General features: G+C 34.1%; 1 protein-coding gene and 1 non-coding gene across 2 annotated transcripts; one reads left to right on the top strand and one right to left on the bottom strand.

Annotated features, from left to right (window-relative positions):
- Positions 1-305: 305 nt before the first annotated feature.
- On the top strand, positions 306-3,886 carry LOC112754905 (thioredoxin-like 1-1, chloroplastic). The gene is made up of 4 exons (XM_025802705.3): positions 306-1,497; positions 1,659-1,835; positions 2,294-2,458; positions 3,132-3,886. Exons 1-4 carry the CDS (start codon positions 1,228-1,230, stop codon positions 3,387-3,389), a joined length of 870 nt encoding a protein of 289 aa, XP_025658490.1. The 5' UTR covers positions 306-1,227; the 3' UTR covers positions 3,390-3,886.
- A 13,282-nt stretch (positions 3,887-17,168) lies between these two features.
- On the bottom strand, positions 17,169-17,275 carry LOC112761796 (small nucleolar RNA R71). Its single transcript, XR_003182173.1, has one exon. It is a non-coding gene; the product is annotated as a small nucleolar RNA R71 (small nucleolar RNA).
- Between the last annotated feature and the right edge of the window lie 627 nt (positions 17,276-17,902).

A 17,902-nucleotide genomic window follows, 5' to 3' on the forward strand; every position in this document is an offset into this window, starting at 1 on the left:
TCGAAGATAACTCGGCACCGATTCTCAGCAGCCGAAATATCCATACAGAAACACTATAAAAATAAAAATAAAAATAAAAAATCTAATACATTTTAGTCAAATCGCTATACATTGTTTATTTTGATAAATAAATAAATTTATTTATTGAAAAAAAAAATCCTACATATTAAGTAAATCTTTAAAAAAAAAATTGTGCTTTTCTGACTTCCAAGTCACAATGAGGTGGCAAACAAAGAAGCTGGCGGGTGGCCTTATCCAAAAGCACTAATTCAATAACTTCAAAATCAAAACCCATCACAACGATTATGAAACGTGTTGCAGCCTGCGACCTTTCACCACATACAATGCTCCCCACCAAACCTTAAATAAATTTAAAATACTTACTCTTGTGTAGTATAAAATTGCGTTCCACCACGGGGCCACAAGAAATTAACACGTGTCCAAACTGATCAATCCACACCATCCGATCTTTCCGACGACCCCATCAGAAACTCGAAGTTCAATCCAATCCACGCAATAATTCAACATTATCTGTTTTATAATCTTACCCTTTAGCCACTACTAGGTTTTAGAGGCTTCGGTTATCGGTATCGGTTTTTTATTTGCACATAATTAAAATTTTCAATAAAAATAAATTTTTACAATATACATTAAATTTTTCTAAAGTTACCTAAGGAATAAGTATTTTCAAATTTTATAGTCTCTTAATATAAAAATAATACAATAAATTAATTTAGAGTTTAATTCAAATTAATATTATATATTTAAATAAAAATATAAAAAATATTTTATGCGTTAACATTTATTATGTTATAAAATAATATTTAATTGTTAGGTAAATCCTTCAAAAATACCAGAATAATCGCGCCATAATTGTTTTTGTAAGAAAAATTATTTTTGTTATTTTTTTTTTTGGTGACTAATTATTTTTGTTATTTGTTTATTAATAACGTAATATGTTATATATTGCTTTTCTAATACTTCCGTTTACCGTTTCAAACAACTTGTATCTTTTATCCCACTTCTCACGTTTGTTTGACGTTGCTTTTCAATAAAGCTTTTTTCTTTTCAATCCCTTATCCGTCGCCGGTTTTTTCTTTTTCTTCCTTCTCCATCTAAATTTTCTCGACAAAACCCGAATCCGAAGATAAAATATTGAATCTGAACGGAGAATTTGTTCTGATTTTGTGAAGTTCTGAAGAAATTTCAAACGGAGATAAAGAAAAAATGGCCGAGCTTTTGACCAAGACGAGCTTGGTTTCTTCATGGCATGGAGATACACAACATCATCATAATCCTAGGGTTTCTGTCGTTCCTAAGAGTTATAGCTTTGGTTATGGTTTGAAGAGATTCCCTTCTTTGAAGATGAAATCACAGGTGCTCAGATCTTCAACTCTGTCATCTGATTTTCATGGCAAAAAGCTCGTATTTCGTGTGAATAGATCATCATCGCCTAACAGGGTTAATTCGCAGCTTCGGCCTTCTATAGTGTCTCAGGTTGGTTAAAATTAATTTTTTGTTTTTAAAATATACTTTTTGCTTGAATTTGAGAAAAGACCCCTTCTTTTCTCTGGATATTAGGGATTTTGTTATTTTTTCATGAAATAGTATCCGATTTCTTCCAATTCTCTTTGTTAATTTTTAATTTTTTTGGTCAGATGACTGGTAGAATTGGTAAGGTTCAGAAATGGTGGGAGAAAGGGATTCAACCTAACATGAGGGAAGTGATTTCCGCAGAGGACCTTGTGAATTCACTATTGAACGCAGGGGACAAGCTTGTTATTGTTGATTTCTTCAGTCCTGGTTGTGGTGGCTGCAAAGCCCTTCATCCTAAGGTATATAAATTCTTCACAAACAACCCCCTTCTCTTTTGGTTTATAGTTATAGAGATTAGGGTCAGGGAAAATAACTGTTTCAAATTTTGGGTGCTTTGTTTCAGATTTTTAAAGAAATAATTGTGTGTGTTTTTGTGGTTTTTTTTTTTTTGCCCCGCGCCGGGGGGGGGGGGGGGGGGGAGGGGCTCCGGGTTTGATTATTTTATGAATTGTTACAAAATATGAAAAATGTTTTTTTTTTTTAAAAGTGGTTTTTTGGTCCCTAGTGGTTGAATTCATGTTCCTTATATGTATATTCTCTTGTATGAGAGACTAGATCTGAAACTGTTGACTCTGCCATCAACAGTTCAGACTAAATCCCATATCTATTAAGCCCTATCTTTGTTCATGACTCTTATATTTGGCTAATTTGGAACGTTTCTGATTTTTAGTGTTACTTTTTGGTTGTGGTTTTGCAGATATGTCAATTGGCTGAGATGAATCCTGATATTCAGTTCCTTCAGGTGAACTATGAGGATCATAGATCCATGTGTTATAGCCTCAATGTCCATGTTCTTCCCTTCTTCCGCTTCTATAGAGGAGCTGAAGGTCGTTTATGCCAGTTTAGCTGTACCAATGCTACGGTTAGTGCAGCATTCTGTTGTCAATCTCAATCTTGTTCCATATGTGATCAAATACTTGTTTACTTTCCTTGTTTGGTTAATTCATATTGTGCATGTTTGAAATCTTTAGCACAAGCCATGGTCATTATTGTATTGTTCCCCTTTTCAATGTTAACTCGTTGACGATGAGTTTACAGTTCACAATTAAACTCTTAAAACTTTGAAGTTGTATTTTTCCAGTCTAAGTAGAGTTTGATTACCTTGCCCACTTTATTGCCTAATATGGTATTGGATAAGATTATGAGCTATGACTGTTTGATTTGAGGAATAATGTTAACGTGAGACCAAGTATTGAATATTTAGAAATGTTTGGGAGACAATAAAAACTAGTCCAAATCAATCCAAAGTTGTCATATTTTACATTCATTAATTACCTCTGAAATAAGTACATAACATTAGATGTAATAAGTATGTATTTTTGGACGTTATATACATGAATTTTAGATGTTAAGTTAATTGTCACCCTAGCATTATTGTCAATATTTGCTTTCACCTTCATAAATTATAGATGTTTAATTCTTGTATTTCCTGACGGATTTGTTCATTTTCCTTGTTGGCTTAATTGGTAGGGAACATAATAATTAAACAGTATTCAAATTTCAAACTCACTCAGTTTATTTTTATCAAACTACAGATAAAGAAGTTTAGAGATGCATTAGCTAAACACACTCCAGAAAGATGTAGCTTGGAGCCAACAAAAGGGTTAGAAGAGAAAGAACTTCTAGCACTTGCTGCCAACAAAGAACTCAACTTCACATACACACCAAAACCAAAACCAAAACCGAAACCAGTTCAACCTGCTGCACCCAGTTTAAATCCCCTCCGTTTACCCTCATTCATAGCAAATTCTGATGTCTCCAACGACAGAACCTTGGCCACTTCTGGGAGATGATAGATGTGGGGCCAGTTTAAGCAAAAGAACCCCATGTAACTTCATCCCTTGTACAGTCTGTAATATATATAGCCTGTGATATTGAGAATGAGGATAATCATTGAAGATGAGGGCACACAATAGGTGTGTGAATCCTCCATGTAACTTCTTCATCCCTTGTACAGTGTGTACTATCTCCTTGTAATATTATAGTATGTGGGGTTGAGAATGGGGATAATCATTGAAGATGAAGTCACAATAGTGTGTGTATTCCTCCATGGGTCTTGGATTTCTGTTTTTTTCGAATCCAAGCCTTGTTGGATGGTATTAGAGGGAAGTTAGGGGATTTTTTTTATGCATGTCTCCTCCATGCTTTTGGTTAGGAGGTGGGGATTATAGGATTATTATTAGTTTCCATTTTCTTTGTTTGGTGTGTTTTAAGAAAGCACTGAATCATATTTATGTAAGATAAGAGCCATTATGTTATTGAATGAGAGTTTACTTTTCTGTTCTATTTATTTATATAAGCCTACTATTATTTCTTGAGAACAACCCCCCCCCCCCCTATCTTTCTCTCTCTCTCTCTTTAAGAAGTAATAATTATAAAACTGATACTGCATTCGTGTTTAATAGAATAGAATATAATAGTAGGGTGCTAAGAAGATCTTTTATATTCTACAATGCGCTTACACGCATACGAAACATGACACAAACACGTAACGTATATATATAAAATATAATATAAAGTATTTGATATTCTATTAATATTAAAATTAAAATATAAATTAATTTTTAAATTTTTTTACACTTAAAAATTAAGAAAGAAAACAAAAGCGAGGAATTGCTTAAACAAAGAATAGTCTCGCTTAAACAAAGAATAGTCTTGCTTAAGACCATTTTTAAATTCCTCCCAAAAAAAGGGAAGTTTTATTTGATTAAGTTGTAATTTTATTGACATCTTTATCATGCCATAGTGTGTTTGCATATCTCATAATAAAACGAAAGTTTACTCATTAATTCTAATACATGATATTCTTTATTTTAAACACCAACAGATTAATAAATCCAAAATCATCTTTATGATTAGTAATAAGATTAAACGTCTCCACACAATTCGTCTCACAAATAATATCTTGTGGATCCACATTCTATACTAAGAGATAATCTCTTCAAATAGCAAATAATTTTCCTACTATTACTCTTAATCATTTCAAACACCTTCTTTCCCAACACCTATTACAATCTCTAATAACGAGAGCAAAATCAATACTATCATCAAAATCAGGATAACTAGCATCACAATTAATCTTAAAAGTATCTATTGATACGGATTTTACAATTCAATATCCGCAAAACTACCGGCAAGTGCAACGGGTCGTACCAAGTAATAAACTCACGGTGAGTGAGTGTAGATCCCACGAGAATTAATAGATTAAACAATCAATGGTTAATTAATTGTTCTAGTTAGATGATTCATACTGGGATGATGAGCAATTAGAGAATTAAATGACTTAAACAAACATAAAATAAAGCAATAACTGACTTGAATGTAAATAGCGAAAATGTAAATTATTGGGAATTAAAATGCAAGAATATTAAATTGCAAGAATAAAAAGAACTAGAAAGTAAATAACAACGAATTAATAAACATTCAATTGACTAGAGAAGTAAGGATAAGCTGTAATTAAAGAGAATAAAAGGAAAGCATATAGATAACTTGTAATGTAAGAGAGCAGTAAAAGACTAGAAATTTGATATGAATTAAAGACATTAGGGATTGGAGATGCTGAATCTTTCGGAATAATTCTCACTTCCCTCTTAATCATGCAAAGTTAGATTTCTGACAAATCATAAGTAACTGAATTCCAATTCCTTGACAATTCAATTTCTCTAAACTTGATCAATTGTCAATTCCTTGATCTATTGCTCATGAGAAGAGGTGAAGCATAAATTCTAATCCCAAGCCACACAATTCTTAAGATCTTGATTTAGACCGAGTATATGTCACATATCAGATTCTGAATAAAAAAAATCAGAAGACTTATGAGGATAGAGTTTTAAACCAAATTACTATGATCCCTTTTCCAAATTTTCATAGAATTCAAATAGATTCAATTCCTCTTCCGATAGAATTGAATCCGTGAAGAGCAAAAACTCTCCATTAGATTAACAAAGCTTGAATCAAGAAGAGAAGAAAGAGAACATTAATTCATTATTATTCAACAACGCTCCTCCCCAATGGAGAGAAAAGTTAGTGACTCATAGCTAAAAACATCCTTTCAAAAAAAATTGAAAAGCTAAAAAGAAAAAGAAGAGGTCCCTTTCTTATGTCTTCATTCTGCAAGGTTAATACTCAAATTAGTCCCTGAAAGATCACGCGATCTTCATTTTCGTCCCCGAATGATATTTTTAATCAAATTAGTCCCTGAAAGATAAAATGTAAGTCAAATTAGTCCTTCCGTCAGTTGGATGATGACGTGTCACGTGAAGTGCCACGTGGCATGATGACGTAACACGCCACGTGGCATGATGTCGTAACACGCCACGTGGCAGGTCAATGACACGTGATATGCCACGTGGCAGGTCAGTGACACGTGTCACTTGACATGTAAAAAAAATTTTTATAGTCAAAATAGTCCTTGAAAGTCCAGACGTAAGTCATTTTCATCCCTCAAATTTTAAAAATTAGTCAAATTAGTCTTTATATAATTTTTTATAATATTAAATTTACAAAATTTTTTGATACTACTAATTTTAATATTTTTTTTTAAACCTTAATAAACAAAATTCTCTTTACATAAAATAATAAAAATAATTAAATTTTTATAAAGTTATTTCGTCATTTGTATTTTAAAATTTTACATTTTCAAATTGTAATTTTTTATGTGAATTTTTTTTATTTAAATGAGTTTATCAAATTATTGTTGATTATATATTTAAAAATTTAATATTTTAAATTTTACTAAATAATATAGTAATTATTTTAAATTTTAAATCTTTTAAATTTTTTAAAATTATAATTTTTATTATTGTTTAATTTATATAGTAAAACTCAATAATTGAAAAACTGATTTATGGAATCACTTTTTGAATCTTAATATTCTAATATAATTTTTTAAATATTTCATTTAAAATAAAAGGAATTTTATTTTAATACGAAGCATATCTATTTATATAATGTACTAGTGCGGAGTAGCCTGTGTTATGCATAGGTATAATGTTTCCTATTTCATTTTATCTCATTAATTTGTGAAATTAAAAGAAAAATTTGTTTAGGTTAACATACATAAATTTTGATTTTGAGCATATAACTTTGTTTAGGTTAATAAATACATACATTTTAATTCTGAGTATATATATATATTCCAGCAAAATGTAATAATGTAAGAAAAAGGTTTTAAAATAGAAAAGAATATGAGAGATTTTGAGAAGAATTAAAGGAGAGAGATAATTTTATTGAAAAAATTTTAAGAAGAAAAGATACAATTACTAATGTTTTGTTTGTCAATTACATTTCTATTAAAATTAGTAGTATCAAAAATATTTCAAATTTAATATTATGAAGAAAAAGTAAAAAAAAATTATATAAGGACTAGTTTGACTAATTTTTAAAATTTGAGGGATGAAAATGACTTACGTATGGACTTTCAAGGACTATTTTGACTATAAAAAACTTTTTTACATATCAAGTGGCATGCCACGTGTCACTGACCTGCCACGTGACGCGTGCCACGTGTCACTGAACTGCTACGTGACGTGCCACGTGTCACTGAACTGCCATGTGGCGTGCCACGCGTCACTGACCTGCCATGTGATGTGCCACGTGTCACTGACCTATCACGTGTCGTGTCACGACATCATGCCAAGTGTTACTTAACGTGACACATTATCATCCAACTGACGGAAGGACTAATTTGACTTACATTTTATCTTTCAGGGACTAATTTGATTAAAAAAATCATTCGCAGACGAAAATAAAGATCGTGTGATCTTTTAGGGACGAATTTGAGTATTAACCCTTACTCCGCATTTATATACTACTCTAGCCTTCCAAATTCAAATTCAACTCAAATTACAAATTTACATTTCGTTTACTACCCATAAGGCTTGCTCTTCTGAATTGGATCTCTTTTTTGGGCTCTAAATTGCAGATTTCAGGATAGATTTTTAGCTTTGGCGCTAGTACAATTAACGCTTTGAGATTGACAGCGTTACTAATGCTTTGGCTTTGGTCCAAATGGAGTTCACAGGAATTACAACATCATTTATGGTGTCAGTGAAGATGGCGCTCCCTCAAGGCTGCGTTACTAATGCCCAAAATGTGCCAATTTGAAGCTCTCAGGTCCTATAACTCGTCGAAGGTGTTAGTGAAGGTAACACCTCACTTCATTGGCGTTACTAACGCTTCTGATTCTCCATGCAAGATAATGGTGTTGTGCGAACGCATGAGTGTCGCGTACGCACAAGTCTTTTTTTTTTTTTCGCGTACGCAAAGGTGTCGCGTGCGCATGAGTGCCTTGATTTCTACATTTTTGTACGATCGAAGGTGCCTCCTGAAGTAATGCTTTAGCTTTGAGGCGTTACTAACGCCATGCTCCTAATGTCATTTCCCATTGTTGCTGGCGCCCCCTTGGATGGCGCTTCCTCAAGGCTGCGTTACTAACGCCATGCAAAGGCTGGAGGGCTTGAATACTGGAGAGTGCTGGCACTCCCTCTGAGTAACGCTTCACCAACTCAGCGTTACTAACGCTTCTTTGTTGTCAAATTTCATGCTCTAGGGTGATGGAAGTGTCGCTGGCACCCCCTTGAAGTAACACTTCACCAACTCAGCGTTACTAATGCTATGCATTCTGGAGCTGGGACTTAGTGAGGGCGTGGTCGGAGGTGGCGCTTTGTTGCATGTGTTGTTGAAAGTGGCATTTCACAAATGAAGTGTTACTAACACACCATGCATTTTTGTGAACTTGAAAGTCTTGGGAAGTTGCTTGTTGCTTGCTTCATTAAGCTTCTAAGTTATGATTATGCATGGCTTGCATGCATGAATACACAACATAATCTTTAATGCCATTTCTTATTTTTCACTAATTTCATCCTTGAGCAACTTGAATCTCACACCATTCTTCACTATCATTCTTCTAAAAATCATTAAACATAACTGTATCAATGCTTGGTTCTTAATCTCATGAATTAACACAAAATGAGCTAATGTACATAAGTGCAACAAACTTAGTTCTATTAGTCACAAAATTACCTAATATACACAAGTGCATCAATCTTAGCTCTTATATTCATGAAATGATTCTTTGCATGCAACATAATTGGGAATTAACCACAAAAACACTTGATTAGTAAGCAAGATTCATGATTTATTTGATGAAAAAGAGTCTTAAACTAACTAGCTAAGATGCACGTGCATCACAACACCAAGTTTAAACATTACTTATCCTCAAGAAAGCTAGAGCAATGCACAAATGTTGTTCTTAAGCAACTTGAGTGAAGGAAGTTTAAGACCTGTGTAAGGCAATCAAGAGATGATGAGATAATTACTATTGTAACCATGCATGAAATTCCTCAATTGTTAATTCCTACATTGAAATTCTCAAAACTTGGGGATTCCTTTTAAATGATGTCACAGAGGTCTCTTTATATGTTGTCACCTTGAAATAGCATTGCACTTTTTCTTTCATCTTTATTTTCCTTTCTTGATTCTCTTTTTGCTTAACTGCAACTCTCAACTCTAGATGTTTTATCTCAAAGCAGCTCTTTAGATAAGTTTTCAATTAACACTCTCAAATCAGTTGGTCTAAGGTGCTAGGTGTAGATGAAGCACCCCTAAAATTTTACTTGCTCAAGTCTCTCTCTTTGACACAAGTTCACCACAAGCATTTACTAGGATCATACTCTTTGAATTTCTTTTGTTTCTTTCTTAGATTTTCTAGTAATTGATGCTCAGAACTTTGGGCCACGATTTCTTTTACTCATTTGTGCTACTACTTCTTAATTGTATAGATGTTTGAGAGCCTTTGTAACATCTCTCCAAATGTCTTCCTCAATCATAAAGCTTCATTTTATGGTTTCATCATCAAATTTTACTTCCTCTCAACTCATTTAAATTAATTTTTTAAATTCAATTATCTTCTTTTATCATGTTTGTCATCAAGAGAGAGATTGTTGAGTTAGGTTTGATTTTGGGGCTCATATATGATGACAAACATTATTTGGATTGAGAGTCCAAGTTGGTTTAATGTGTGTACTAAGTGATGCAGGCCCATTTATATGTTGCTTCAGTCCAAGTTAGTATTGCTTTAACATCTTAAAGAGTTACAGCTCCAACACTTAAGTCCATTACTTGCTAATGGGCAACAAATCAGTACATGAGCCAAGAGAGAGAGAGAGAGAGCACCGAATACAAATGGTGGGAACAAAAAGAAGAAAAAGCAAGAAGAACATTTGGCATTACACAAGGACAGCTGTAACACCAAGACAAAAATAAGGACAGTTGGGGACACTCTCAGTACAAGGACATCAGCAAATCAAAATGCAGAAGATCACAAGTAAAGTTTGTAAGAGTAAAACAAAAACACAGAGCTATAGACAGCAGTTGGAATGGCTCAAAAATAGAAGTGTTTTGCATTCCAAGGAAGACAGCAGCTCCAAGGACAACAGAGGTTGGTAGATCAGACCCTCCAACAAGCAGCGTTAGTGGAGCAGAATGGAGCAAGGAAGAACCAATGGGAAGAGAAATCTGATTCTATAAGAGATGCCCCACTTCAACATTTGATAGCAAGAAAAAGAGAGCACATTCAAGAGCATCATCTCAACACTTGAACTGAATTTGTTTTCTTCTACTAGAGCTTCATTTATGATTTATTTTGTTATGGATATCTTGTGTCATCTTTTGTATTGAGAAAAGGCTGAATATGTGAGTAGAAAAAGTCATGAGAGAAAAGGCAAGAGTGATGCATGAAAGAGCCATTGAAATTCTGTGTAATTGAGTTGTTGAACTAGGACTAGTTCCCCTTGCCAAGTTGGGTTAGCACTTTGTGAGTTTGAATCTGTTTAGGTTCTCCTTCCAAGTTGGGACAGCACTTGAGAAGCTAAACTTTGGTGAAGAAAGTTTAGTGGTAGATACTAGTTGAATTAAGTTGTAATTCAATAGTATTAGTGATTGTAATCAGTTGATTATAGTGGAAATTCCACCATGGTTGTGGTGGAGACTGGACGTAGGATTCATGACACTTAGAATCTGATCCAAGATACATGTTGGCCTCTTTCTCTTCTTTCATTCTCTATTTCTTTTCTAAGTATGAGACAAAACAAAAAAATCTCCTGCAAAATTAGCTTCCGCAAAAACAGAAGTTGAAACGTTTATTTTTGAGCCAACTTGATTCAACCATCCTTTCTCAAGTTCAACAGTTCTATCAATTGGTATCAGGAGCAAGGTCTCAAGGAGTCAAGCTTCACAGCTTGGAGCAAAGATCCATGGCCAACAATATGGGTCCTAACATCATGGCGTACACTCTCACTGAAGGATAGTCGAATAATAGACCTCCTTACTTCAATGGCAGTAACTATTCCTTCTGGAAAGAGAGAATGAGAATCTTTGTGCAGTCAATCGACTACAACATTTGGAAGATTATTCTCAATAGATCAGATGTTCCAACTAAGCAAAATGCTGATGGAGAAGTTGTGGCTAAAGAAGACAACGAGTGGACAGAGGAAGAAAAGAAGAAGGTTGAACTCAATGCAAAGGCAATCAACCTAATGCACTGCACAATCAGTTTTGAAGAATACAGAAAAGTTTCAAGGTGCAAGACAGCTAAAGAAATCAGGGACAAGCTCAGACTCACCCATGAAGGTACTAAACAAGTAAGGGAAACCAGAATTGATATGCTGATGAAGGAGTATGAAATGTTCAATATGAATGAGGAAGAGAGCATCGATCAAATGTTCGAAAGGTTTTCAATAATCATCAACAATCTGGATGCCATGGGAAAGAGCTATTTTGAAGAAACCTTGGTAAGGAAGATCTTAAGGAGTCTTACGAAGAAGTGGGAAGTAAAAAGCACAACCATCTCTGAAAGAAATGATTTGATAAAAATCACCTATGATGAGCTAACAGGCATGCTGCTGGCCTATAAAACTACTCACATGTCTCAAGACAAAGATGACAAGAAGAAAAGTGTAGCACTGAAATCAAGAATGACAATCAAAGAAGAAGAATCTGATGACAGTTTCTCGGATGAAAAAATGGTGCTCTTTGCTAGAAAAATGAGGAGATTACTGAGATTAAAAAACAAAGGCAAAGGAAGTTATTCATCTAAAGATTTCAAGAAGGATCAAGCCAAGTTCACATGTCACCACTGCAAGGAACCAGGTCACTTCAAGTCAGATTGTCCTCAATTAAGGAAAGGCGAAAAATCAAAGAAGGACCAAAAGAAAGTGATGATGAAAACATAGAAAGACTTGGAAAATGACACCAGTTTTGAAGACTCAGATCAAAAGGCTCAACTATGCTTGATGGCTGATCACGATGATGAAGATGAGGTAGATCTCTGTGACCTATCTATTGATGAATTGCACTACATTATCAAAGACTTTACTATGAACTCTAAGAAACTCTTAAAAAAATATGTTAAATACAAGAAAGATAATGAAGCATTGAGAGATGAAAACGATTTCTTACTAGAAAAAGTAAAGGCAACCGAAGCTTGTGATGAAATTTCTTTAAAAGAAGAAAACAATGCTTTAAGAGCTGAATTAAACATATTCAAACTCAAGCATACGGTCACTGCCTCCACTAATTTAATTGCTAAAAATAAAAGGTTAATGAACAAATTAAAAACTTTAATGAAGACTTAGCAAAATTTATTCAAGGTTCACAAAATCTTGATAAATTACTTGCTTGTCAGAGATTTAGTGGTGAAAAATCTGGACTTGGATTCAAAGAGGAAAGTAAGGCTGTTTTCAAACAAAATGTTAAAAAATCTGAAGCTTCCTCTTCCAAGATTTTCAAACCAAAAATTTTCAGTAAACTTAAAAAATCAGTGAGTAAGAACCATTGCTATAAGTGCAATAGAAAAGGTCATGATCCTCAACAATGCTTCATCTTTCTAAGGTCTTTTGGTAATGATAGTAAATTATATAAAGTTGTTCATGATTATAATGCTCTTGGGCAACCAACAAGATTTCACATAAGAGGATCCAAATGGATTTGGATATCTAAGGTCAGTTGAAGAACATGCAGGTTTGCCTTACATCCAAGAAGAAATTGGACATGTTGTATCTTGATAGTGGATGTTCAAGGCATATGACCGGAAAGGATACTTTCTTCATTAAACTCAACAAGTATGATGGAGGATTTGTCACTTTTGGAGATAATGGTAAAGGTAAAATAATTGCCATTGGTAAGGTTGGCAAAGATTTTTCTACTTGCATTGATAGTGTCTTTTTAGTAGATGGATTAAAGCATAACCTATTGAGCATAAGTCAATTGTGTGACCTTGGATATGTTGTAACCTTTAGGAAAGTAGATTGTATGGTCATTAATGAGAAAACAGGGGTTGTTTTGTTTGTTGCAAAAAGAAGTGACAATGTTTATGGTCTCACACTAGATGATCTTAAAGTTTAAAATGTGACTTGTTTCTCTTCAATGGAATTTGAAAAATAGATGTGGCATAAGAGATTAGGACATGCTAGTATGTTCCAAATCTCTAAACTTGTTAAAAAGGGCTTAGTAAGAGGTCCTCCTAACATCAAATTTGATAAAGATATCACTTGTGATGCTTGTCAAATGGGTAAATAAACAAAAACCTCTTTTAAACCCAAGGAAGATGTCTCAACTAAGAAACCATTGGAGCTGATGCATCTTGATCTGTTCGGACCAACTAGAACTCAAAGTCTTGGAGGAAAAAATTATAGAATGGTTATTGTGGATGACTACACTAGGTTTGGTTGGGTGTTTTTTCTCGCTCCTAAACATGAAGCATTTTCTTTTTTCGAAAAATTCAGCAAGAAGATTCAAAATGAAAAGAGTTTAAAAATTATTTCAATTAGAGGTGATTGATGAGTGGATAATTTATATGCTTTTTGGCATTGTTTTTAGTATGTTTTTAGTAGAATCTGGTTACTTTTAGGGATGTTTTCATTAGTTTTTATGTTAAATTCACATTTCTGGACTTTACTATGAGTTTGTGTGTTTTTCTGTGATTTCAGGTATTTTCTGGCTGAAATTGAGGGACTTGAGCAAAAATCAGATTCAGAGGTTGAAGAAGGACTGCTGATGCTGTTGGATTCTGACCTCCCTGCACTCAAAGTGGATTTTCTGGAGCTACAGAACTCAAAATGGCGCGCTTCCAATTGCGTTGGAAAGTAGAGGGCTTTTTAGAAATATATAATATTTCATACTTTGCCCAAGTTTAGATGACGCAAACTGGCGTTCAACGCCAGCTCTCTGCCCAATTCTGGCGTCCAGCGCCAGAAACAAGTTGCAAAGTGGAGTTCAACGCTCAAAATGGCACAAAAGCTGGCGTTCAACTCCAGAAAGAGACTCTGCACGTGTAACATTCAAGCTCAGCCCAAGCACACACCAAGTGGGCCCCGGAAGTGGATTTATGCATCAATTACTTACTTCTGTAAACCCTAGTAACTAGTTTATTATAAATAGGACTTTTTACTATTGTATTAGACATCTTTGGATCATCTTTTGATCTTCGGATCATCTTTGGACGCCTGGTTCTTAGATCATGGGGGCTGGCCTCTCGGCCATGCCTGAACCTTTCACTTATGTATTTTCAACGGTAGAGTTTCTACACTCCATAGATTAAGGTGTGAAGCTCTGCTGTTCCTCAAAGATTAATGCAAAGTACTACTGTTTTTCTATTCAATTCAACTTGTTCCGCTTCTAAGATATTCATTCGCACTTCAACCTGAATATGATGAACGTGACAATCATCATCATTCCCTATGAATGCATGCCTGACAACCACTTCCGTTCTACCTTCGATTGAATGATTATCTCTTAGATCTCTAAATCAGAATCTTCGTGGTGTAAGCTAGATTGATGGCGGCATTCATGAGAATCTGGAAAGTCTAAACCTTGTCTGTGGTATTCCGAGTAGGATTCAGGGATTGAATGACTGTGACGAACTTCAAACTCGCGAGTGCTGGGCGTAGTGACAGACGCAAAAGGAGGTGAATCCTATTCCAGTATGATCGAGAACCTCAGATGATTAGCCGTGCTGTGACAGAGCATTTGGACCATTTTCACAAGAGGATGGGATGTAGCCATTGACAACGGTGATGCCCTTACATAAAGCTATCCATGGAAATGAGTAAGATTGATTGGATGAAGACAGCAGGAAAGCAGAGGTTCAGAGGAACGAAAGCATCTCTATACGCTTATCTGAAATTCTCACCAATGAATTACATAAGTATTTCTATCCTTATTTTATGTTTACTTATTATTTAATTTCGAAAACTCCATAACCTTTTGATATCCGCCTGACTGAGATTTACAAGGTGACCATAGCTTGCTTCAAGCCGACAATCTCCGTGGGATCGACCTTTACTCAGGTAAGGTTTATTACTTGGACGACCCAGTGCACTTGCTGGTTAGTTGTATCGAAGTTGTGACAAATCATGAATTGAGATTAGAGCACCAAGTTTTTGGAGCCATTACCAGAGATCACAATTTCGTGCACCAAGTTTTTGGCGCCGTTGTCGGGGATTGTTCGAGTTTGGACAACTGACGGTTCATCTTGTTGCTCAGATTAGGTAATTTTTTTTTTGTTTTATTTTCAAAAATTTTTTCAAAAATCTTTCAAAAAAATTTTCTCCTGTGTTTTCGAAAAAAAAAAATATAAAATCCAAAAAAAATCATAAAATCATAAAAATAAAAAATATTTCATGTTCTTGTTTGAGTCTTGAGTCAAGTTGAAAGTTTGGTGTCAATTGCATGTTCATCTTGCATTTTTCGAAAATTCATGCATTCATAGTGTTCTTCATGATCTTCAAGTTGTTCTTGTAAGTATTCTTGTTTGATCTTGATGTTTTCTTGTTTTGCATCTTTTCTTGTTTTACATGTGCATTTTTGCATCTATAGAGTCTAAACATGAAAGATTTCTAAGTTTGGTGTCTTGCATGTTTTCTTTGCATATAAAAATTTTCAAAAATATGTTCTTGGTGTTCATCTTGACATTCAAAGTGTTCTTGGTGTTCATCTTGACATTCATAGCATTCTTGCATGCATTCATTGTTTTGATCTAAAAATTTCATGCATTGCATCATTTTCATGTTCTTCTCTCTCCTCATTAAAAATTCAAAAAAATAAAAAAAAATATCTTTCTCTTTTTCTCTCTTAAAATTTCGAAAATTAGATTTGACTTTTTCAAAAATTTAAAAAAAAATCTAATTGTTTTTATGAGTCAAATCAAATTTTCAATTTAAAAATCCTATCTTTTTCAAAAATCAAATCTTTTTCATTTTTCTTATTTATTTTCGAAAATTATAAAAATATTTTTCAAAAATCTTTTTCTTAATTTTATCTCATAATTTTCAAAAATAACATCATCAATTAATGTTTTGATTCAAAAATTTCAAGTTTGTTACTTGCTTGTTAAGAAAGATTCAAACTTTTAGTTCTAGAATCATATCTTGTGAATTCTTGTGAATCAAGTCATTAATTGTGATTTTAAAAATCAAATCTTTTTCAAAACTAATTTCAATCATATCTTTTCAAAAATATCTTCTTATCTTATCTTTTTCAAAAATTTGATTTCAAAATATCTTTTCTAACTTCCTAACTTCTTATCTCCTTATCTTTTCAAAATTGATTTTCAAACTTGTTTCAACTAACTAACTAACTTTTTGTTTGTTTCTCATCTTTTTCAAAACTACCTAACTAACTCTCTCTCTCTAATTTTCGAAAATATCTCCCTCTTTTTCAAAAAAATTCTTTTTAATTAACTAATTATTTTAATGTTGATTTTAATTTTCGAAAAATTACTAACCTTTTTCAAAAACTATTTTCGAAAACCACTAACTCTTTTTCAAAAATAATTTTCGAAAATCCCCCTCTCTCATCTTATTCTATTCATCTACTAACATCTCCTCATCTCAAATCACTCCTCCTATCCTTACCCTTGTGTTTGGATTCTTCATTCTTCTTCATCCCTATTCCTTTTCTTCTTCTACTAACAATAAGGAACCTCTTTACTGTGACATAGAGGATTCCTCTTATTTTCTTGTTCTCTTCTCTTTCTTATGAGCAGGAACAAGAAAAAAGGCATTCTTGTTGAAGCTGATCCAGAACCTGAAAGGACTCTGAAGAGGAAACTAAGAGAAGCTAAATTACAACAATCCAGAGACAACCTTATTGAAAATTTCGAACAAGTAAAGGAGATGGCAGCCGAACCCAACAACAATAATGCAAGGAGGATGCTTGGTGACTTTACTGCACCTAATTCCAATTTACATGGAAGAAGCATCTCCATTCCTGCCATTGGAGCAAACAACTTTGAGCTGAAACCTCAATTAATTTCTCTGATGCAGCAGAACTGCAAGTTCCATGGACTTCCATCTGAAGATCCTTTTCAGTTCTTAACTGAATTCTTGCAGATATGTGATACTGTTAAGACTAATGGAGTAGATCCTGAAGTCTACAGGCTCATGCTTTTCCCTTTTGCTGTAAGAGACAGAGCTAGAATATGGTTGGACTCTCAACCAAAGGATAGCCTGAACTCTTGGGATAAGCTGGTCAAGGCTTTCTTAGCCAAGTTCTTTCCTCCTCAAAAGCTGAGTAAGCTTAGAGTAATGTTCAGACCTTCAGACGGAAAGAAGGTGAATCCCTCTATGAAGCTTGGGAGAGATACAAAGAACTGACCAAAAAGTGTCCTTCTGACATGCTTTCAGAATGGACCATCCTGGACATATTCTATGATGGTCTGTCTGAATTAGCTAAAATGTCATTGGACACCTCTGCAGGTGGATCCATTCACCTAAAGAAAATGCCTGCAGAAGCTTAAAAACTCATTGACATGGTTGCTAATAATCAGTTCATGTACACTTCTGAGAGGAATCCTGTGAGTAATGGGACTCCTATGAAGAAGGGAGTTCTTGAAATTGATACTCTGAATGCTATATTAGATCAGAATAAAATATTGACTCAGCAAGTCAATATGATTTCTCAGAGTCTGAATGGAATGCAAGCTGCATCCAACAGTACTCAAGAGGCGCCTTCTGAAGAAGAGGCCTATGATCCTGAGAACCCTGCAATAGCAGAGGTAAATTACTTAGGTGAACCTTATGGAAACACCTATAACTCATCATGGAGAAAGCATCCAAATTTCTCATGGAAGGATCAACAAAAGCCTCAACAAGGCTTTAATAATGGTGGAAGAAACAGGTTTAGCAACAGCAAACCTTTTCCATCATCCACTCAGCAACAGACAGAGAACTCTGAACAAAACACTTCTAATTTAGCAAACTTAGTCTCTGATCTATCTAAGGCCACTGTGAGTTTCATGAATGAAACA

This window comes from Arachis hypogaea, chromosome 16 (genome assembly GCF_003086295.3).
Source record: "Arachis hypogaea cultivar Tifrunner chromosome 16, arahy.Tifrunner.gnm2.J5K5, whole genome shotgun sequence".
NCBI lineage: Eukaryota > Viridiplantae > Streptophyta > Magnoliopsida > Fabales > Fabaceae > Arachis > Arachis hypogaea.

Bases quoted from the DNA above. Each gene is read 5' to 3' on its own strand.
- LOC112754905 (XM_025802705.3), top strand. From the start codon at position 1,228: ATGGCCGAGCTTTTGACCAAGACGAGCTTGGTTTCTTCATGGCATGGA. The intron at 1,498-1,658 runs GTTGGTTAAAAT...TTTTTTGGTCAG, and splicing joins GGCCTTCTATAGTGTCTCAG to ATGACTGGTAGAATTGGTAA. The intron at 2,459-3,131 runs GTTAGTGCAGCA...ATCAAACTACAG, and splicing joins TTAGCTGTACCAATGCTACG to ATAAAGAAGTTTAGAGATGC.